This window comes from Lemur catta, chromosome 8 (genome assembly GCF_020740605.2).
Source record: "Lemur catta isolate mLemCat1 chromosome 8, mLemCat1.pri, whole genome shotgun sequence".
In the NCBI taxonomy this organism is placed as follows: domain Eukaryota; kingdom Metazoa; phylum Chordata; class Mammalia; order Primates; family Lemuridae; genus Lemur; species Lemur catta.
In genome coordinates this window covers 46,532,494-46,556,095 of record NC_059135.1, presented here as the reverse complement: position 1 = coordinate 46,556,095, position 23,602 = coordinate 46,532,494, and the positions used below count along the sequence as shown (strand labels likewise).

Below are 23,602 nucleotides of genomic sequence, written 5' to 3'. Positions count from 1 at the left end.
ATCCTCCGTACTCTACCTTTTCATCCCTTCTTCTCTCACCGTTGGCAACCACTTATCTTTTTATTGTTTCCATAGTTGTGCTTCTTTGTGCTTCTTTTAGAATGTCATATAAGCGGAATCATAACAGTAGTATATAGCCTTTTCATATTGGCTTCTTTCACTTAGTAATATGCATTGAAGTTTCCTCCATGTCATTTCATGGCTTGTAGTTCATTTCTTTTTAGCACTGAATAATATTCCATTGTCTGGATGTACCCAGTTTATTTATCCATTCACCTACTGAAGGACATCTTGGTTGCTTCCAAGTTTTGGCAGTTATGAATCCAGCTCCTATACACACCTGTGTGTAGGTTTTTGTGTGGACATAAGTTTTCAGTTCCTTTGGGTAAATACCAGGGATTACTGGACCATATGGTAGAGATATGTTTAGTTTTGTGTGAAACTGCCAAACTGTCTTTCAAAGTGGACATCTCCATCTAAAAAAAAATGAGTCTGGACATTTTGCATTCCCTGTACCATTTAGCGTTCCCACCAGCAATGGATGACATTTCTGTTGCTCCACGTCTCGGCCAGCATCTGGTGGTGTTAGTGTTTTGGATTTTGGACGTTCTGATAGGTGTGTCATTGTTTTAATTTGCAATTCTTCAATGACATGAGGTTGAACATTTTTTCATGTGCTTACTTGCCATTTGTCCTCTTTGGTGAGGTGTTTTTTATTTTGCCCATTTTTTAATCAGATTGTTCATTTTTTTATAGTTGAGTTTTAAGAGTTGTGTGTCTTGGATAATAGTCCTTCGTCAAATGTACCTTTTGCAAACGTTTTCTCCTAGGCTGTGGCTTCTCTTGATGTTGTCTTTTGCAGAGCAAAAAATAATAGACTGGAGATACAAATTTGGGAGTTAAGAGCACATTGGTGCTATTGGAAGCCATAAAATTGCATGAGATAGCCAAAAGAATATATGGAGGTAGAAAAGACTATAGAGCTAAGGTCTTAGGTCTGGATGACTGGCAATATTTAGAGGTTGGGGAGATAAAGAATAGCAATAGAAATTAAGAAAGAGGGGCCCAGAAATTTAGGGGGAAAACTAATAAAGTATTTTTTTCTAGGAACAGAACAAAGAAAGTGTATCAAAGAGGAAGTCATCAACTGTGTCAAATGTTGCTAGACCAATTAAATAAGATGAGGAGTGAGAAGTGATCATTGGGTCTGTTAATAAGGCCATTGGTGACCTTGGATAAGAGGTGTTTAAAGGGAGTGATGAAAAAGAAAAGCCTTTGGGGGAAGGGTTCAAATAAAAGCAAGAGGAGACAAATTGGAAACAGCAATTATAGGTAATCCTTTCGGGGAGTTTTGCTTTACAGGAGAGATAATTGAGATGGAAGGTAGAGGGGTAGAGGTGTGTTTTTAAATAAAGATTGGAAAAATGGCATTGTTGGATTCTTGTTGGCATGACTTGCCAGAGAGGGAAAAGGACGATCCAAGACAAAATGGGGAATTGCTGGAGCGCTGCCCTTGTAGGGGAGAGAGAGCAACTAGTGAAATGGTGTGTCTAGTGATTGTCAGCATTTATCACCCATTTTCCACTCAGCTGTGAAGCCTCAATGGCATGTCAGCTGCTGGCCTGCAAAGTGTTTTGTTGGAATTAGAGTGCACTCAATCCTGAAGCTGTTCCTATCCCGAACTCCTCCCTACCCCTCTCCCACCTCACCCTATGTCATGATAGGAGATGGTACCTTTGTGAGAATGAAAAGGGGCTCCTTACTTTGGACAAAGGCAGCTAACATAGGGCTGGATTTTAGCTCTCATATGCCTTAGGCTAGGTATATCATACTACCGTAGCTATATCTCTCCTCATTCTACTCTAAGACAAGAAAAATTAAATTTAATATCTTGCTATAATAGTTAAATGTGTCCTTTATCCTGTGGCAAATAGCATGATAAGTGGGAAGAAAGCATATTTAAGAACTGAGAATTTGGTGTGGGAATCCCAGCTCTTGCACCAACTGGCAGTAATGTGTATTTGAAGAAACTTTAAGGCATGTTAAAGTAGCCTTATGAGTTTAGATTTTATTTGAACTGTCTTTCATATTTGTATTTTATAAATTAAGAAATGGTGTTGAGCACACTGCACCAAAATATAACTGGGACTTAGTAGCACCTCGCACTCAGATCTTGTTTTTTTAACAACATTCCCACTAAAAGGAAACAAGCCTCCTTAGGAAAAATGGCTGATTCCAAGGCTTGGAGCCTGGGACATCTTGTTATGCCAGAAAGGAAGGAAGTGCTTAAAAAAATGATGGCAATATGTCACGAGGATGTAGGAGCCATTTTGAAAGGGTTCCCAGTGGCCAAATCTGGGGTAGTCTGAGCATCAAAATAATTAAAGCCAATAATGAATTATAAAACATGCGGGGGAGAAAAGGAAACCATGATACCATGCCAGTAATATGTAATATGCATACATAAAAACAAGAGAAAAGAGGACTCAAGAGGCAACTGTTAAGTATGGAGGCAGTACTGGAGTTGGAAAATGGTGATTTAATTGTTGTCACAGAATACCTGAGACTGGGTAGTTTATAAAGAAAAGTGATTTATTTGGTTCATGATTCTGATTGGCTGGAAAGTTCAAGATTGGGCATTTGCATCTGGTGAGGATCTCAAGCTGCTTCAACTAACAGTGGAAAGTGGAAAAGGAGCCGTTGTGTGGGAAGAGATCACATAGAGGAAGCTATACTCTTTTAGCAACCCATTCTCTTCTAATCCATTCTCTGGAGAGTGAGAACACACTCACCCCTGAGGGAGGGCATTAATCTATTCACGAGGGATCCACCACCATGACTCAGAAAACTCCCACCAATGTCACATTGGGGATCAAATTTCAACCTGAGTTTTGGCAGGGACAAACCAAACCATAGCATTAGCAAATAGATGTTGAAACTAGGGGAGAAATTTTGATGAGGAGCAGGATATTTGCATGGTCTTAAAGTGTCTTCCTAAAGATTGCTTATTGGTTGTAGGGAAAAGGTAGTAATTAAGCAGTAGGAAAACTGAACAGCACCTTGTCTGGATGATGAAGTTTAACATCACCAATGAGGTACAGGTGGATATCATGTGCCTCTGCATGTGATATCCTCAGAATACATTGCTTGAATTTAATCATATGGAAATATCAGACAAGCTCAAAGTGAGCATTCTATTTTTTTTAAAGACTATATTCTGCAAAAATGTTAATGCTATGAAAGTTGAAGAAAGGCTGAAAAAACCCATGTTAAAGTAGCCTAAAGACATGGGACAATACATGATCGATCCTAAGACTGGATCCTGCATCTGGAGAATAATTAAATTTTTTAAATGGTGTTACTGAGTCAGTTGACATTAAAATGCAAATTATAGGTTAAAGTATTATATTGATAAATTTACTGAAATTTTAACTGTAATGTGGTTTATAGGAGATTATTTTTAGGAAATGAACACGTAAGTATTCATGGGGAAAATGTTATGATGTATGCAACTCACTCTCAAATGACTCAGAAAAAAACATCCACACACAAGGGATAGGGAGGGTATTTGGGGGAGAGAAAGAGGGAGGAACAAATGGGACAAAATGCTTAACAGAAGGAGATTGTGGGTTAAGTTACACAGGTGTTTGTACTTTTCTTGCTTTTCTTGTACTTTTTTCTGTAAATTTAAAATATTTCCAGGTGGGTTTATATACATACTCATGAATACTTATTTCTTTTATGCTTATCTCATTTCTTATTGTTCTAGGTTGCTAATTTACCTTTTAACACTTCCTTGGTTTTAAAAAGATGTTAACATGCATTGCTTACAAATGTACATATTGATTTTTAATTTCTTTTAAATAGTGCTGGGCCTAAAGGAGATAACATATATGAATGGAGATCAACTATACTTGGCCCACCAGGTTCTGTATATGAAGGTGGTGTGTTTTTTCTGGATATCACATTTTCATCAGATTATCCATTTAAGCCACCAAAGGTAAGAACCTGGAAGTGTATTCTTAAATATTTATCCCTTTCCAAAATCAGTTATTTTGTAACTTAAATGTATATTGTTGTAATCATTTTTATTTCATTGTTTTTCATGGATTGATATTGATACTCTTACGTAACCAAGAATTGTAAAACCGAAAGTAATTGACTCCTGTCTTTCGCAGATAACTTTGTAATCAACAGAAAGAGGGTACCTGTTTGACAGCTTTCAGAAATAAGGGTTTAATAACATGAATTTTGTGCCAGATACCTTCATAGTTAAGCAAAACCTGGAAAACCGTATCAAAGAAGGGAGAAACTAATAATATCTAGTAAACTCACTTTGTACCCTCTGTGGGTATGATGTAATAATAGAAACTGAGGGTAGCCAAGTGACTTCTGCCTTTTTGTTGTCTCTGAGTTCACTGGAAGTATGAATTAGATAGATAACAAACAAGAGGGGGTGAGTTGTGCCATGTTATGAATGCCAGTTATTTTGCAAAGCTTAAATATAACAATTACTTGAATAGCTTCCTCTCCTGACTTCTCTTTCTCCTTCTAAAATGGTCAAGCCAACAGTAAAAATCACCAGAATTAAGCATGAGCAGAATTGATTACAGAGATGTTGACATACCAAGGAAAAGTGTGTTATCAAGTCTGTAGCCCTTAACTATGATAAAATTTTTTTCTTTAACATAGTTCTCTATGCTATTTAAAATTTATGTAGCCTGCGCATTGTGTATGTATGTGTGTGTATGCATAAAAATAAAGGTTTTATTTTATGGGGAAAAAGGATAGGATTATTTCTCAGGAAAACATTATCTAACAAGTTCCACCCTAGTGGTGTTTACCTCAAATCACAGATACCAAAGTCCCTTATGGCCTGGAGGTATTGACTGTCAATTGGTGTTTAGAGTGCTTGACTTTGTGGTCCCATTAGAATTTAAGATCTTGAAATTGCTATCTTTTTTAATGCTCCCATGTCTATAGAGTCTTGCTAAAGCAGTCAAAGGCGCAAAATCCTCACATAGATAACACCATAAATTGCATTCACATTAAGAATGACACATATTAAATGCCAGTGTATCACTAACTTCAATGTGCTGGTTAAATTTTCTATATTATAGAAAAAAAGTAAAACCTTAGCAAAATACCTAGTGACTATATAAATGGTGAGACTTATTTTCTACATGCTTGTTTTTTTCACATTGGAAATTGGTTTTAACATGTTAACAAAATTAGGAAAAGAGCAAGATTTATGTTGTACAATTTATTTTTGTATGTGGGGGGAAATTAATTGAAGAAAAAGACTCTTACATTTTTCTTAGCACCTTTTAATGGAAAATGGAAATTGACTAACATAAGGATTTTAAACTATAGTTCTGTATATGATTTGTCAATAATTTTGATTATTGATAAATATGATTATTTGTAAATTAAACATGTTTATTTTTTGCTGAAATTGCAATATTTTGATTTTTGTTGGTTCATTCCTCTTGCTAAAATATCTTATACAGTATTAAACATCATTAAGGTCTATTGTAGGATTAGAAAAAATAAGATTTCTGGTGTCAATCTTGTTAGGAATAATTTATTTCTTCACGGTGCTGAATCTTTTTGAAATTCAGAAAAAGTGTTGAACTTCTTGAAGAATGATAAAAATTTCATTTCTTCTACTGTTCTTGGATCCTATTCTTTTACTGGTTATTGATAGCTGAAAATATTATATTTGTAAATTGCATATCTATTGAGTAGTCATCTGTCAATGATCTAAATATATATTCTTATATTCTAGAGCAGGACTAATAGAAATAAAATGCAATTGACATGTATAATTTTAAATTTTCTAATGTTTAAAAAAGTAGAAAAAATTAATTTTAATAATATATTTTATTTAACTTAATATATCCAAAATATTATCTCAGCGTGTAATCAATATAAGAGTATGATTAATGAGATATTTTGCATTCCCTTTTTGAGAATTTTGAGTCTTTGAAATCTGCTACGTATTTTACACTTTTAGCCCATCTCAATTCAGCTAACCATATAGAGGAGTTCTAAAGGGTTGTACTCTCCTCCTCCCAAACTAATGTCCTTCTTCCCTCCATCCCTCCCTCTCTTAATCATGCGTTCTTTTTAGAAAGACACTTTTGAGAGCTTTTAATATTTTCTTCCCAGATTCCACTCTGGAGCTCACAGTATACTGCTACTTCCAAGAGATCAAGAATTGTCTTTTTTTCTCTGCAACACCAATTGTGAATTAACCACCCAATTAGTGTTTGTGGCTGTTTTGAAACTTGCCAGCATTTGTTTCTATGATTTATCTTTTTTTTCTCACACATCTCTTTATCTAATAGCTAAAGACCTTGCTTATTTTAATATTTTAGTCCAACAAGACAGTGAACCAGCTGTGAAAATGATAGGCTAAGAAATAGAAAGGCAGATAGTACAGATGGTTTTATCAATCTCCCTCTCAGTCCTTGTCCAGTATTTTCTCACGTGGCAAGAAATTAGCTGAGTTGATACTAGTCTTTTCTACTAAGAAGCTTATATAGGCCGGGCGTGGTGGCTCACTCCTGTAATCCTAGCACTCTGGGAGGCCGAGGCGGGTGGATCGCTCGAGGTCAGGAGTTCGAGACCAGCCTGAACAAGAGTGAGACCCCGTCTCTACTAAAAATAGAAATAAATTATCTGGCCAACTAAAAATATATATACAAAAAATTAGCCGGGCATGGTGGCGCATGCCTGTAGTCCCAGCTACTCGGGAGGCTGAGGCAGTAGGATCGCTTAAGCCCAGGAGTTTGAGGTTGCTGTGAGCTAGGCTGACGCCATGGCACTCTCTAGCCCGGGCAACAGAGTGAGACTCTGTCTCAAAAAAAAAAAAAAAAAAAAAAAAGAAGCTAATATAATGTTTATTTTTTAAAAAATTCATCCGCTCTTCCTACCGTTAACACTAAAACATTTCTGTTCTCCCTAACTTTCTGTGTGTATGTGTGTGTGTACACATATGTACCCAAATACATACTTAGAAATACCGTATCATTTATTTAGATTCAACTTATCAACTACTCAGTTTGTTTCTTTCTATACCTGGTAAAAAACAGAAAAATTTCTTTAAACTGAATCAAATAAAACCATTTAATTTTGTTATTGAACCTAATTTAAGATCAGCTCCATTTAAGTGTAGTTTGCTATTTAGTATCACCTATGATGTGTCACCCTTTATTTTTTCTGATGAGTGTTTCAGTTGGTAATAAAACATTCTTTTTTTGTTTGTTTGTTTTTAATATGACTGTGCTTAGGTTACTTTCCGCACGAGAATCTATCACTGCAACATCAACAGTCAGGGAGTCATCTGTCTGGACATCCTTAAAGACAACTGGAGTCCCGCTTTGACTATTTCAAAGGTTTTGCTGTCTATTTGTTCCCTTTTGACAGACTGCAACCCTGGTAAGCAAATCTTCAATATTTTTTCCCCTAGTCCTAAACTAGAGACAGAAGCAAGTCTTTATTAACACATACAGTAAGGCTACAAAAACCAATACATTTTTTCAGTTAGATTAAATGTGGATTGAGAAGTAAATGCTTTTGGCAGAAAGATGAGCATAAAACATTTTGTGAGATTACCAAGGACATTTCAGATAGACCAGGCCAGAAATTTCTCAAGTACCTTCATTTAGTTTGTTAATGGCATCCCACTCTATAATTATTTTATCACAATCATTGATGGAATCTCTACTTTTTACACTGTATAGCTGTACAAACCACTTCTGACAAGAGTAAAGCAATGTCTCTGACACTAGGGCCTCCTTTTCTTGCTGCTTCCATATTGGTATGTACTTTAAGGCAATCACTTAGTAATGAAGGGCTTTCTTGTTCTCTCTTCCTTTTTAGATTAATTGCAAGAGAGAGTTGGACTAGATTATGATTATATAAACTCAGAGATAGTCATTAGTGTATAATTCTTAACTTAAAAAAAAAGGACTAACTGCCACATGTGAATTTCAACCATGGGTAACTGACTTGATAAAGTGATGTTTAGACCTAGAGTTTCACATATGTTGACTTACTATGTGGTCACTTTTGAAGTTGACTTTTTAAAAAAAATTGCTAAGACACTAAAGGCTATTACTGTTATCTTAGGCTCTGCAGTTATATGTTTGCAACTGATATATATTTTATATACATATATATATCTACATATAGATAGAGGTAGATATTCATTGTATCATTTATTAAAGCAAAAGATTGGAAACAACCTGAATGCTCATTAATAGAGGATATAACTAGTAGAATGAGACAACTCTATATTAACTCATGGAGAAAGGTCTTTAAGATATATTAAGTAAAAAAGCAAGGTACTGGAAAAATATATATACATAGCAATAATATTCTCAGTGCTTATCAATGCATATAATATCTCTGGAATGAAATGCTGTAAATGGTTAACAATTGTTTGCCAGGGAGAGAAACTTCTGCATAGTTGGAGATAGGAAGGAAAAGAGTTACTTTTTTACTGGCTGTTGTTTTGTACAATTCAAATATTGTACCATGTATACATATTTCATCTTTTTGAAAAATAAATTTGAAATAAAAGTTTACATCTCAGATTCAGTTTCTAGTTGGGAATTCTATTTAAAGTGAAATGGCAAATAAGTTTTCAAGTGGAGATAAGAATAGTGATTATGAATGCCATTGTATTGTACGATTAGAGTTTTATTTTAAAATCACCATTTTTTAATATCCATAAGAAAGCAGAAATGTAACTAGCTAATATACTTCCATTGTTAAATAAAATGCCAAGACAACAAAATAGTTTTTATATATTAAAGACTTACATCTTTTATTAAAATCAGATCTATTAACTCATTCATTTTCTTAGTGAAAGGGGCTTTCCTGTTTTGAATATTAAAGTATATAGATAATCATGTTACTTTAAACATTTTTCTTTTAAAAATCTCAAGATGCTGCTGAAAAATAAATGTTTCAATTTAATAGAATATTAGAGCTGTCCCTGTAAGACACCACATAATATCTTTAATGTTCTTTCCACTTTTCTAGCGGATCCTCTGGTTGGAAGCATAGCCACTCAGTATTTGACCAACAGAGCAGAACATGACAGGATAGCCAGACAGTGGACCAAGAGATACGCAACATAATTCACATAATTTGTATGCAGTGTGAAGGAGCAGAAGGCATCTTCTCACTGTGCTGCAAATCTTTATAGCCTTTACAATACGGACTTCTGTGTATATGTTATACTGATTCTACTCTCTGCTTTTATCCTTTGGAGACTGGGAGACTCCCCAAAAAGGTAAATGCTATCAAGAGTAGAACTTTGTAGCTGTAGATTAGTTATGTTTAAAATGCCTACTTGCAAGTCTTGCTTCTTTGGGATATCAAAATGTATTTTGTGATGTACTAAGGATACTGGTCCTGAAGTCTACCAAATATTATAGTGCATTTTAGCCTAATTCATTATCTGTATGAAGTTATAAAAGTAGCCGTAGATGACTAGGAATTATGTCATTTGTATTAAGCCCAGATCTATTTCTGAGTATGTGGTTCATGCTGTTGTGAAAAATGTTTTACCTTTTACCTTTGTCAGTTTGTAATGAGAGGATTTCCTTTTACCCTTTGTAGCTCAGAGAGCACCTGATGTATCATCTCAAACACAATAAACATGCTCCTGAAGGCATAGTTTCCTGTCGTACTATTTTAAGTCAGTCTTGTTAGAAGGTGTGTCTGAGATGATTGTTGATGAAATAAAAATGTGGATATGAAGATTGACTACTAAGGACTAGTACAAATAAACCAATCATTAAATTGAAAACATTTAAAATCTTATTTAATGTGTAGAGTTTTTTCCTTTAAGTCTTGAAATAACAGAATACAATGAGCTTAAATATGCAAAATTGGATTTTAAACCATTGGTCTGAAAAACACATAAAGCTTTACTTTGATAATATGATATTTGAGCCAAGAAAAATATAAAATTTTGGCTCTCTCAGGAGTCTGATAATGTCTTATGGAACCATCAGTTTTATTTCCAAATTGATGATTTCTTGTCTGGCATTGGGCAATATTATCAAATAATAACATTGATCTGGTAGCTAATCTATGGTGTATTTTTTACTTCTAATCCTGCTCTTGAATTTTCATGGTGTGCTTTACCATTCTTACTTTGACACTTGGCCAGTTGATATAGCCAGTGGCAGAGTTGAGCACAGAAACTCTTGTCTGCCCTGAAGGTAGAATAGAACTGTATATTATTAGTGTGCAGATGTGACATTATTTGTCAATTGAAAAAATGCCAAATTATAAGGTTTTTGTAGGTTAAATTCCTTCTTTCTAGTTGTAATTATTATTAGATTTCTTATGGGGGTTAGAATTACTTTGCAATGTTCAGATTTGGTAAACAGTACAATTGTGCTATTTTTTTCCTATCACTAGCATAATTATCCCTGGTCATGTAGCCAAGGTTTTGGTATATGGGGCAAGTGTCTTCTCCAGTCCTAAATATGGAAATGGAATATCATCCTAAAATTTAGACTGGAATTATTAGCATAAAAATACATTTCTGCAAGATAATAAAGTAAAACATGTATAGTTGCATATATTGTCACTAAGAATAGTGACAATAGCTCCTACTTGAGTATTTGTCCATAGTAGTCTTAAATCAGAATAAAAATATAATTACACTTACGTATCTGTTTTTAACTTAAACTCCCCTGCACCCCAATCCTTATTACAAAGGACCACCATATAAAACTATTTTGAAGAGTTCAGGCTTATGTCTATGAAAACGTAACTAATAATGTGTAATGAAGTTCAAGTCAATGTGATGAGTCTCTTACCTTTTATGTAAGCTGTAAGGATTTTTATGAACTGTGGGTGAGCTATAGAAAGTCATTTTTCTTCTAATTCTAAGATTGTGCATTCTATATCCTAGAGTAATAAACTTTTGGTGCTGGTAAAACTTTCATCAGACTGGATATTGGGATGTTTGGGGATGCTATGATTGGACTTCCTTCAGTTACTATGAGCCTAATTACTACCACCAACCTATTTTGCTTGCTTGTTGACTGTGTCCCATACTGGCCTGGGGCAAAGTAGGAGGAATTTGTTACGTAAAATATTTGTGGCTCTTCCAAGGCATTCCAAAGGCTCTTCTCTAAGGCCATACAGGTAATTTGTGGCCTTGAATAAGACAACTTCTTTGAGATTTATTTATATATGAAACAGAAGAGTTGAACCTGATTGTTTTACTTGTTCTCTATTAGCACACAAACACTGTAATTGTAAATTTTTGTTGTTCTTGTTCTGCTTTCTCTTTCAGGGAACAGGCTACACTTTCAAATGGACTAATAGTAGCTTGCTGTTGTAATAAAAAGATCTGCCTATGAAATGAGGGCCACTACATGCCAGGCCCTGTTCAGTCACTGATGTGCCTTATCTCATTTAAGACCCTTAAAGAGCTTTAGGAGAGTAGACACTGATGATCTTCAGTTGACAGTTGAAACTGTGCATAGACAGGTTAAATAGCTCCCTTCAGATTATACAGCCAATACGACGTGGAGGTATAGCACACACACACACTCTACTACCCCACCCCCAAATCCACTAGGTAAAGAGTTTTGTTTATAACAAGTTAGTATTGAATACACACACACATATATACACATATACAAGTTATAACTGTTCCCTATACAAGTGGATATTCATAGATTTCTGTAGCTTTTGAAAATTATTACAGTTTTGCATTTTAGTAAATCCTTATTTTAATATTCTATTTTAGTCTCAAATGGAACCTTACAAAATAAGACTATTGTTTCCAATGAATATGAGGTAGGTTTATTTATAGTCTCCCCTAAACATGTGTCATAGGAATACTAATTTTTTTTTTTTTTTTTGAGACAGAGTTTCGCTTTGTGGCCCGGGCTAGAGTGAGTGCCGTGGCATCAGCCTAGCTCACAGCAACCTCAAACTCCTGGGCTTAAAGATCCTACTGCCTCAGCCCCCCGAGTAGCTGGGACTACAGGCATGTGCCACCATGCCCGGCTAATTTTTTCTATATATACATATTTTAGTTGGCCAGATAATTTCTTTCTATTTTTAGTAGAGATGGGGTCTCGCTCTTGCTCAGGCTGGTCTCGAACTCCTGACCTCGAGCAATCCACCCGCCTTGGCCTCCCAGAGTGTTAGGATTACAGGCGTGAGCCACTGCACCCGGCTTAGGAATACTAATTTTAACTTCAATTTCCCTTTTTTTATTTTGGAAAATGAGATAAATGGTATTTTTTATTTATTTAACCATATATTTCATAACCACATCAGAAAATTTATATTGATAAATATATCAAGTGTTAAATGATTATTTTTCAAAACAAGATGTTTTAGTTATCTAGACATTGCCCTTTTTTGTTGGTAAGCAAGGAAATTTTAACTAATCACCAGGATAATATTCAGTTGACATTTGCAATTTGACTCATGTATATGCTGTACTTTCTAATAAGAACCTTGAGGTGCTGTTTTCTGATGTATACTTAAAGAACTTGGAGTCAGCCCACTAACCTGTCCAAGTGTATTCTTATAACAATACAAGAATGACTGTATGATAAAATTTAAGTCAGTTTCAATCCAGTGGCATTACAACCTTCAGTTATAGCCAATGTTAGTGTAGTACATTTTACATGTTATTCTACATTTATATTGTCAGAATATCAATGGACAGAATTATGGCATGGTCTGAAACATCCATTATCTTTCTCAAACTATTATAAATTGTTTTAAGAGGCTGAGATAATGATTCTATAATAACATTACCTACTTATATTTCAGTTAGTGTTCCTTATTTTAGGTAAATTAAATAAATAAATTCATTTGTTTCATATCTCAGTTTTTTCAAGAAATACCCAAGTCATGAAAATTAATTTATAATTATATTTTAGTAGATGCATATTATTTGAAATGAAACATAAATTTTTTCTAACAAGTTTGTCAATCTTTTTCACAAAGTTCTTTAATGATTTAGCTGTGTAGCTCTCTAATGTTTAATGGGATGTTTCTACTCTGTGGACTGATAGTCCTTTCAAAGGTTATAAAATTGCCGGGAATATAACTGCATGGCCAACAGTAGTGGGTGGTGTTAAAACCTGGGTCATTGTCAGACAGAATAAACCTCGTTAAATTAGAAATGAAGAGTGATCCTGTAAGGCATATGCATGTGTAAACTTACACGTATCCTGTCTAAGGCATGTGCACACCTAGCCTCACTTTCCTCTTTTTCTCCCTGCTCCGTTAAACTCATAAGCACTTCTCTGAAGGGAGTATCTTGTTTCAATTTGCCACCTGCTGTGCTTTCAACTTCTTGTGATTCCATTATTTCATGAGACAGGAAGCCCAAGGTGATTTTTAAATGACAATATCCAGTATCTTAGTAAGACCAAATATTGAGAACCTAAGTTTTAAAAAGAAAAGAAATTCTAAGCAATAGATTACCCAGATTCAGGCACAAGTACAGTGTAAACATCCTTTAACAGTCTGTGTCATTAATTTAATTAAACATGAGAGAATCATTAATATGATCAGGCAGCAGAGCTCTGGAGCCTAGTCCTGGGTATGTTCTGAAATAAACAGAACTATGGCATAGCAAAAGGAATTTTTTGACAAATCAAAGTATTATCAGTGATGTGAATTTAGAGAAATCTAAATTCATTTTAAATCTTCCAGATCTGTAGATTACCGTGTTGAAATCTGACGAGGCTAAAGCCTATCATGCAAGTCTGCCTAACATAGGTCACTAAAAGCAGTTTTTTCCCCATATTCTCCAGTCCCTAAAAGTTTATCTCAAGCCCAACTGCTTTGATGAAACCTTTCCATTGTACTGCTCTCATGTATGTATTAGTGTTGTCAGTCTTTCTGTCTCTCTGAGATGCGTGTGCACAAACATGAGAAATAATAAAAGGAAATCCAGCATACACATAATTTCTGAATGCCAGCAACAAACCAGGTGCCTTTTTCAGCAATGTTTGCCCTAAACCAAGCATCCTTTTTCCTTTTCTTTCTTTCTTTCTTTTGGTGGAGAGAGGGGAAGGGGACATGGAAGGTAGTTATGCTGTATAACTCCTTAGCTGATTGTCATGAGTTTATTTTACAAATTTTAAGTGCTTGCTAATTGGAAGGTTGTTTCAGGCAACATGATACACACAGAGATGAACAAGTTTTAACATCCTTAAATAGTCTTCATTTTTCGGTCCAGATAATTTTTCCCCTCTTCATAGCAGGAGAGAACACATCTTTACTAATGTGTATCCATTTTCATTTAATAAGAAATTAAACATATGTCCTTGCTGATTTAGCAATGAAAATATGTAATATTGGATAAGTTTTGCCCAATGTCTATAATATTAAATACGCTTAATATTATTTGATGCTTTTAAAATATTCTCTTTCAAACTGCTCTTAGTACTCCATGTCTTCTAGCGTGCATGTTGGCATTTTATTATATTCAGTTTAACACCATATATTTCTGGATAATGTGCTTTTGGAGGATAATATCTATACTTCTTATCTCTGTATCTCTGTATCTAGCCCAGTACCTAACATGCTATGTGTTTGCTGAATGAATAACTGTTACATCATGGGTGTAAGTCTTCTCAATAAGGTATTCAGAGACCATCCGAAGTATATCAGTCACATCTTTAGTTCCCCATCAGGCTGATTCATTCAGTGCTTTGTATATGGGCAGGTGCTGCATATATTTCTGTTAAATTGAAATGTGGGAAGTAGTGATGAGTTACTCATATAATCTTTTTTTTTTTTTATTTTTTTTTTTTTTTGAGACAGAGTCTCACTTTGTTGCCCGGGCTAGAGTGAGTGCCGTGGCATCAGCCTAGCTCACAGCAACCTCAGACTCCTGGGCTTAAGCGATCCTACTGCCTCAGCCTCCCGAGTAGCTGGGACTACAGGCATGAGCCACCATGCCCGGCTAATTTTTTTTGTATATATATTTTTAGTTGGCCAGATAATTTCTTTCTATTTTTAGTAGAGACGGGGTCTCACTCTTGCTCAGGCTGGTCTCGAACTCCTGACCTCGAGCGATCCACCCGCCTCGGCCTCCCAGAGCTAGGATTACAGGCGTGAGCCACCGCGCCCGGCCCATATAATCTTTTAATGACTACTTGTTTAAAATGGGGATTGAGTTAATCTTACAAAAGTCCTTAAATATACCAGAATGCTTGTTGTCCTACAGAATTTACATAATTTTTCATTATCATGACAATCTTAATTGATATATTTCTCTTACCCTCTTTTATTGGTAAAAAGAAAAGTGACACAAAGAAACACATGTGTCTGCTTACAGTATTCTTTTAAGGAAATCTAATAGAAAAAATGAAAAGTGATGGCCTTTGAAAAAAATTCTTTTAAGAAAAATATTCTAAGGAAAGGAAACTATTACACTGGTAATATGGAGGGGGCTGTCTCTGAGTGAAAGTTGTTTATTGAAATATTAGCCAAGTCTCTTCATTTTTTTTCACTTCTGGGTTCTGTGAGACAGGGAAGTGGAGTAAGATAAAAAAATCAAAGTTATATTTTTTCTGTATTGCCCCATGTTATTTCTTTGCCAGTAGATATAATTGAAAGGTGACTGGGTAAAAGCTCCCTAATTTCAGAAATATAATTTCAGCAACTTGTCATTTATCTCACTCATAACATGAATATTTTTAAGTCAGTTGAGCAAACTCGGGTATGTTGCCTGCTCCCAAGGCCACTTCAGTCTAAGAGGGGAGAAAGCTAAAACCTGTGGAGAAATGAGTTCTTGAGAGGTGTTGGGCACCAAGAGAAATCCCCACAATTAGGGGCCCGAGTGTGTAAGGAAAGTTAACAATTCTCTAGTGATTGACCTTGGGATACTTACCTCACTCTTAACATGAGCATTTCAAGTTTTCATCTATAAAGTGAAGAAGAGTAATTTATGAGGAACACAAAAAGGATATCACTGGCATACCCTTATCTGATTCCTTTATCAGTTTTTTAAGGAGCCGTTGAGCCCTCTGCTAAACTCTCACCATGGCTACACAACTCCCAAATGGTATAGATCATTTTATATGCATGTGAGACCACATTTTTTCTTCTGTAGTTTTTTTTTTATATGTAACATTTTGTTTGTATATCTTCTCCCTTAATCGTGAGCCTCTAGAAATAAGGAAGAGAATTCATTTTAGTCAGTGAGTTATTAGTCATATACTCTGGAATATTGTTTAGGTGTTTAGGATTAGCAGTGAATAAAGCACATGAAAATCTCTGCCATTATAGAGTTTACTTTCATATCCAGGGAGACAGACAAATATATATATATATACATATATATATATATTTATGTTTGTATGTATATGTGTTACATGGCAAGTGTTAAGGAGAAAACTAAAATAGAGAAGAGAAATAGTGTGTGCTGGGAGGGAGAAAGAAAGGGGAGGTTACGCTGCAGTATAAAAAAGGTAGACAGGGAAGACCTCACCAAAAAGCTGAATCAAGAGCCGAAGATGGTGAGGGATGAAAGGGGGTGAGTGTTCCAGGCAGAGGGGATAGCAAGTGAGAAAGACCATGGCCAGAGCTTGCCCAGTGTATTCAAAAAACAGCAAGAGCCTGGGAGTGCTGGAGCAGGGTGAGCGACTGAGAGGAGCGTAGGAGGCCAGGTCAGGAAGACGAGGTGTACAGATCACGCAAGGTCCTGACCATCTTACAGCCCATTGGAAGAGTTTGGCTAGTATTCTAAATAAGATGGAACACCGTTGGAGAGTTTTTTAGCCAAAGAGTGACAGGATATGATTTGTGTTTTATTAGAATCTCTGATACTGCTAGGGAAAAGACCTGAGTTGGGATTAGGAGCCGGGAGATCAGTTAGGAGACTAATTCAGGAAAGACATACTGGTGACTTCAACCTGGGTGGTGGTAGTGCAGGTCATAAGAAAAGATCATGTTCTGGTTGAAGGCAGAGCTAACAAGATTTGTGGATGGATTAAGTATGTGGTTTGGAGAAGGAGTTAAAAGTTTAGGGCCTGAGCAAATTAGGAGGCTGTAGTTGCCATTGCTCAACGTGTGAAACTTGGGGGAGGAGCGGAATTGGAAAGATTAAGAGTTTTTGACAGTTTAAATTTAAAATGCCTATGAAACATCCAAATGGAGGTGTCAGGACAGTGGACGTACACATCTGGAATTCAGGAGTTACTTCTGGGCCAGGGGTGTACGTTTGGGACTCGGGAGTGTGTAGATGGTATTTGTAGCTGTAAGACCTTGAGCTCACCAAGGGAATGAGTGCTGCTGGAGAAGAAAGCAGGCTAGGCAGTGCCAACGTTAAGAAGCTGAGGTGAGAACCCAGGAAGGAACAGTAAAGAAGTAAAGAAAACCAGGAGAGTGTGAGAACTGAAAAGGAAGTGAAACGTTTCAAGGAGGTGGGAATGCACAACTGTCAGATGCTACTACTGATAAGTCAAGGACTGAGATGTTCATTTTATTTAGCAACTCGAGGGTGGTAGTCATTGGTGACTTTTACAAGCACAGTTTTGTTGGAGTAATAAGGTTGAAGCTTGATTGGAGAAAGTAACAAGGAAGAGAGAAATTGGAGACTCCTGACAATTTTATATTGGTAGTAAACTAGAGAAATGGGGAATAGCTGGAGGTTTTTTTAAGACGAGAAAAGTTACAGCATGTTCGTGTGTTGATAGAGGGGGGAAATGGCTGATATAGAGAAGAGGGGCAGTGTCCATGAAAAATTCCTCTTCTACACTATCTAGTCACAGTGCTTCCAAAGCTCTCTGCACTACTTTGGACACCTGTCTCTCTTCCTGACTAGAGTGGAAGCTTTTTGGGAAACACAGCATCCAGCACTTAAAGCATTATTGTTCACCACATTCTTGAATTCCCCTCAGTAGGCAGGAAGGGATAGGACCTAGCACAAGTGAAGTGTTTGGCCTGTGCTAGGAACTTGCAGAGAACAACAAGGGCATAGGTCTAGACTGGAGGGTAGGGTAGTGGGAAGCTCTCCAGTTGCTTCAGTTTCTCCGTGGAACAGATGTCATTGGCTGAAAGGGAGAGTGGTGGTGGTGAGGGTTGGGGGCAATTCACATGTCTGAGTGACCCCTTTGTATCCAGCAGAGTAGTCTTGTTGAGTGTGTAAATGAATGAGTTGTCTATCTGGATGAGCCTTTGCTTTCTTAGTTACATGTTAATAATGAACAAGCAATTAAAATTCTCACCTATACTGGAGCGGCTCTTCTTTTACATCAACTCTGGTTAGCAATTGTTCGTTGCTTTGAATCTTAAGGGCTTTAACATTTTCTTTCCTTCAAGTGATTTTCCTTAAGTCATTGAAGAATCTACCTTGACACCAAATTTGACTAGAAAACTTAGGGTATTTGTTGAAAGTTAATACTGCTTTAAATGCCGGAAGCAAAAGATGTTTTTGCTGTGTTTCCCAAAAAGCTCATCGTAGTCTGGTTAGGAAGAGAGATGTGAAAGGTAAGTACAGAGAGCTTTGAAAACACCTCAGTGGATGATGTGGGAAATGACTTCTCTGAGTTTGCTGGAAGAAATCATTCTAGAAAATTGTGTATTCTTTGCTCCAGTTCTCTTTTGTTGATGTGTTAGAGAAGGACATGGTAACACCAATCTCTATTACCCTGTCTTCCACCCGGGTCCCGTGGTAAGACTTGAGTTCTAGGCCTTCTCTCCCTTTGGGCTGTACCTTACTCAGGAGGTAAGGAATTTGGAGACCAGGTTTCATTTCCAGAAAACCGATGGGGCAGTTCCAGCTTATGACCAAGGCTCATACCTTCTATAGTATTTACCTTTCCCTGCTGCTGTCCTGACTTCTTCCTAAGGTCCATAAGTAGGAAGTGGGGCATTTTCTTTGCTTGTTTTCCTTGAAAACATCTGAGACAAAGGGACCCGAATTTTTTTTTTTTTTTTTTGAGACAGAATCTCACTCTGTTGCCCAGGCTAGTGTGCGTGGTGTCAGCCTAGCTCACAGCAACCTCAAACTCCTGGACTCAAGCAATCCTCCTGCCTCAGCCTCCCGAGACCCAAATTTTAATTAGCTCAGCTGTTTAATTTTGGTTAGAGAGTCAAAAGAGTTAAATACTTAAAAGTTAAAATTTCTTTTTTCTGATTGGGTTCTTTCAGAACAGTACCTTTGCTGTGGTTATTAGACATTTAAACCCAACTGCACTTTTTATCTGAAAAAGAAATAGGATATGAGTCTTTTTTCATAAGTTAAATTAATGATAACAGTATTCTACAATATTTCACATATAGACAGGCTGATAGTTGTTTTCTTCTTTTCTTATTTCAGGACATCATGTCTTGATACTGTTCTTTCCAGTCCTACTGTCTGTTCAGGCTCTCCGTTATCCCTTATCTGCAGGAAACTTTTGTAAAAAGCTACCCTTGTACATACAAATGACTCCCATCCATTCCAGTACCGTGCACACCACTGTCACATTTAATCTTCCTGGGGTAAGCTCTTTGTCAGGACACTAGACTGGTAAGACTTCAGTGGTTGCCCATTGTTTACTGAATGAAGTCCAGACTCCTTAGAAGCCTACCTTTCTGTCATTACGTTAGTGTGCTCCCATGATGAAGCGGAATCTATTTCAACAGCAGCCACACTGGTTTTGTAGTGAAATACCAGAGTCACTCTTGTCAATGGCAGCAATTCTGTCACTTAAAAATATTTTTTCAGAGATACAGCCATAGTGACTCATTGAGAGTGACTTCTTTTATCCACTGACTCTTCTTCAAGGCTTTCTGCTTGTAGAACTACAACTCTTCAATGCTCTGACATTTTTATAATTTATTTTACTACTAGCAGTGGAAAGTATTGATGCATGTAACCTTGTTGCTAGCCATGTTAAGTTTCATTCAAGCATCAGAAAATGGATTGCTTAAGATACTTTGCTAGGCACACCAGTATTTTAAATGTGAATTGATATACTTGGTGCTTCAAGACAGATGGTGCATTGCTTCGGTGCCTGAGAGCATTTGGCAGTGCAGAAATTGAGCCTTCTGTTCAGTCCAAAATAATTCAGTGATGAGTGGGCAACTTTGTGCTTTTTTTTTTTTTTTTTTTTGCTGTATATGGAAGTGTTTTAGCTCACATATTAACTATGTGCAAGCATCTTCATGAAATTACAGGCAAGTACCTAAGCCCTGGATAAGTACTGTGTATCAGTTTGGAATATGGTGCCACTTATATTTATTTTCATTATAGTGATACGTTTCTAGTAAGATTAAGGACAGTTGACCCTTGAATAACGCAAGTTTGACTGCACGGGTCTACTTACACGTAGATACTTTCAATGCATGTATCAACATTTTTTGTAGATTTGCAACAATTTGAAAAAACTCAAACTGCATAGCCTAGAAATAGTGAAAAAAATAAAAAGATATGTCATGAATCCATAAAATATATGTAGATACTAGTCTATTTATGTATTAATGGACTGTTTATGTTATCCTGTAAGGTTCTAGTGAACAGTAGGCTACTAGTAAGTTGGTTTTTGGAGAGTCGAAAGTTATATGTGGATTTTCAACTGTGTGGGGATCAGTCCCCGTAACTCCTGCATTGTTCAAGGGTCTACTGTATTTGGCCGCATTTAAACATGGGCCCAAAACTTTCCAGGTTCAAAGTTAACTATTAGGCTAATGTTAGTTAAGCCAAAAGGGAGGCTTTTCAAACTTCTGAAGTAAGTTTAAAGGAGTGAATGCTTTTAAATCTCATGTTTGTCACATTTCGTATTTCGTTTTATGCCCCTGGTTAATACCTCTCCTCAGACACCTTGCTAATACAGCATTGTCTTATTTAAGGTCTGGCTAGAAGATTACAATGAATAGTATCTCTAAAGTCTTTACTTAGAGAATAGTATCTCTAAAGTCCTATATTTTGTGAACTAAAATTGGAAATTGTTTTGTATTCCTTTGACTTGCAGCTTGTTAGAGCCTTCTTAGTCATTATTAGCTAGAAATGTGTTTTTTCTCTTCATGGATTTTTAAAGCAGGATTTATGTAACTCTGTGATTATCATTTGGGAAACACTAGGTGTTAAATATCACAAGATGCCAAAAGCCCACAAGAAGATAAGAACACTCCAGTGGGGAGTTTGAAGAGAAGCAGCAAAAGCATCCCCATCCTGCACTCTGAGTTGTGGGTTATCATGGTCGTAGAGGAGGAGGATGGTTGATTTAGGAGAGGGTGCTGTTACATGGGGAAAACATCCAGCTTAAAGTTTGGAAAAGGTTTACTCCTTTGAGCTTGGGTTAAAATATTGTATTGCCTGCTCTCATAATGCTGGAAGGATAAAGAGATCAATAAAGTTTCCTCCAATTCTGTAAGTCAGACTTCTCTCTATTTTCTTAACATTTCCAGGGAAACCAAGATCACAAAGGGTGATGGATTCTAGTGGTGGAAAAATTTTTATTGATTCTGTAATTTTACTGTAAATTCTTTTCCTGAGATTAAATATATTGTGCACAGGTACTCTGAGCACATCTCTAGATTCATTTCATATAACATGCCCTTGGACTGATCTTTTAGTAGCCATCTCTTTCTTCGCATCTACAACTTGGAGCATGTTCAGAAAATTCATTTCCTGTCTACAACATAGCAGCATATACTGGGAGAATGGAACTAGAAGACTGATTTAGGAGAACACAAACACACACTCCCCCAAAACAACTGGTGACTTCTTTGAAAAATCACAGGAATCTGCTTATTCAGCACAGTAGGGACAGTAGCCTTAGTTCCAAAGTTAGGGTCCTGCCTGGGAATCTTTAAAATCACCATCTCCGTATCATTTAGAATACATCATCCAATAAAATATATATTACACACACATGAAAACTAGTTACCAAGGATTGGAGCCTAACATATTTTGACAGTTTCTCTTGAAAGAAAGAAATATGGAGATCACAACTTTTAATTTTAGAATTACTTAAGAGTAATTAGGGGTCACAGTAGTTTCTTTGTGAGTAAAACACTCCAGTAATAATTGATATTTCAATTCTGACTTCTGAGTCTTTAAGGAAGGTATTGAATTCTAGAGCTAAAATAGTTTAATTAATTTAACCACCAGCCTATAATAGAATAGCTAAGCTTTCAAATCTCCTTTATTTGCTATCTTGCTCTATAGCTAGGAATTTTTTTTTTCTTTTTAATTCTCTGGGCCAGAATTTTCTCAATTATGCAATTGAACTAAAAATGACGAACAACACTGCAGAAATGTACTGAGAGGAAAATTTACTTAGTGGTAAAACAATGGGCAGTGTAAAGTATCTGGAAAGACCTTTTTTAAGCATAAAATATAATACAATTTTAAATTGTATGGATAATTATACATTTGAGTGCAGCATGAAGCTTCACTATTAGAACATTGTTTTTGCTTGTGCTAATAGGTTATGTTGCATCTTTTTTTTGTTGTTTTTGTTTGTTTGTTTTTGTCTCTGGGCTCTGAAGATTGAAGTTTATTTATTGCCGAGAAGGACATAAGTGAGTATACTTCTTTTTTAAAATTTAACATCAACAATGGATACACATTTATTTAAGGATGTTTGGTTATAATTAAGCAATGTGGCTGCCTTAAGATTCTTCTAGGACTTTACACTTGAGAACTGATCTGGTCTAATCATTTCTAGATGATTCTTCTGATTCCCAGACATAATTGAAAGAGTGAAGGAGTTAAAGAATTTAGAAGCGTCTGAGTGTGGCGGGAACAGAGTCATGCACATTCTTCTCAAGAGAAAAAGCACACATTTTCTAGTCCTTGAGGATTTCTTTTAGTTCCATGTTTCCTCCAGACCAACAGTAAGATGTTTTCACTTTTCTTTCTTTTCTTTTCTTTTTTTTTTTTTTTTTTTTCCAGAAGAGGTGTGGTGGAAAGGTCTTCCAGAACCAGAGGCTTAAGCACACAGCAGTATAAAAAAAATTCTTTATTCCAACTTCCAGAGTTCCTTCTCTTCAGCCTTTCCTGTTCACTGGAATAATGAAGCTATTAAACAGTGGTGTAAAGAAGTTCCATCCAGTGGTTGAAGCCCGATAGAAAACAAGGAAGTAGGCTGGTGTAGATAAAATAAACCATCTGGACTCCCACGTTTTTCCCAGATTCACTAAAGGGGGAGGAGAGACACAGTTTTCAATTTAATTTGTACTGTTGCAGATATGATTGTGACAATCTTCCAGTGAATATTTGTTAATCTTACCTAATTTAAATAATCATGTTAAATAAAATATGCAGGTGTTAAATTGACTTCCTCCTGAGGCCACTTAGCGTTTATTTCTTGTAAGCTGTGGAAGGACAGAAAGGAAATACGGAAGCCACCCTTTTCCTGATGGTGCTAGAAGTGTACCCTTCTTTACTTAATCCTTTTATATCTCTTTCTTAATGCTTTGCATAAAAACCAAAAGGTGCTTTTGCTTCTCTCTACCCCCATCAGAACTGTGGTAGGATTTTTGGAAATACGGTATCCCAAAGCACACCATAAATATCCACTAGATGTCAGTGTGTCACTAAATGAAACTGGTTTAGCATACCTGTTCTTAGAACATATTGGATAGG

General features: G+C 36.1%; 1 protein-coding gene across 5 annotated transcripts in view; it reads left to right on the top strand.

The window, feature by feature from the left end:
* Positions 1-23,389, top strand: part of UBE2E3 (ubiquitin conjugating enzyme E2 E3) — a 102,698-nt gene extending 79,309 nt beyond the window's left edge. For 3 of the 5 annotated variants that reach the window (XM_045560145.1, XM_045560146.1, XM_045560147.1), the window contains exons 4-6: positions 3,868-4,000; positions 7,296-7,443; positions 9,055-9,691. In XM_045560145.1, coding sequence (XP_045416101.1) covers positions 3,868-4,000; positions 7,296-7,443; positions 9,055-9,152 — 379 coding nt within the window. In that variant the 3' untranslated portion in view covers positions 9,153-9,691. Of the gene's footprint in view, positions 1-3,867; positions 4,001-7,295; positions 7,444-9,054; positions 9,692-22,503; positions 22,537-22,909 lie in introns of those variants that run through there. The other 2 variants (XR_006736981.1, XR_006736980.1) reach the window with 2 other exon arrangements.
* Positions 23,390-23,602: the final 213 nt, after the last annotated feature.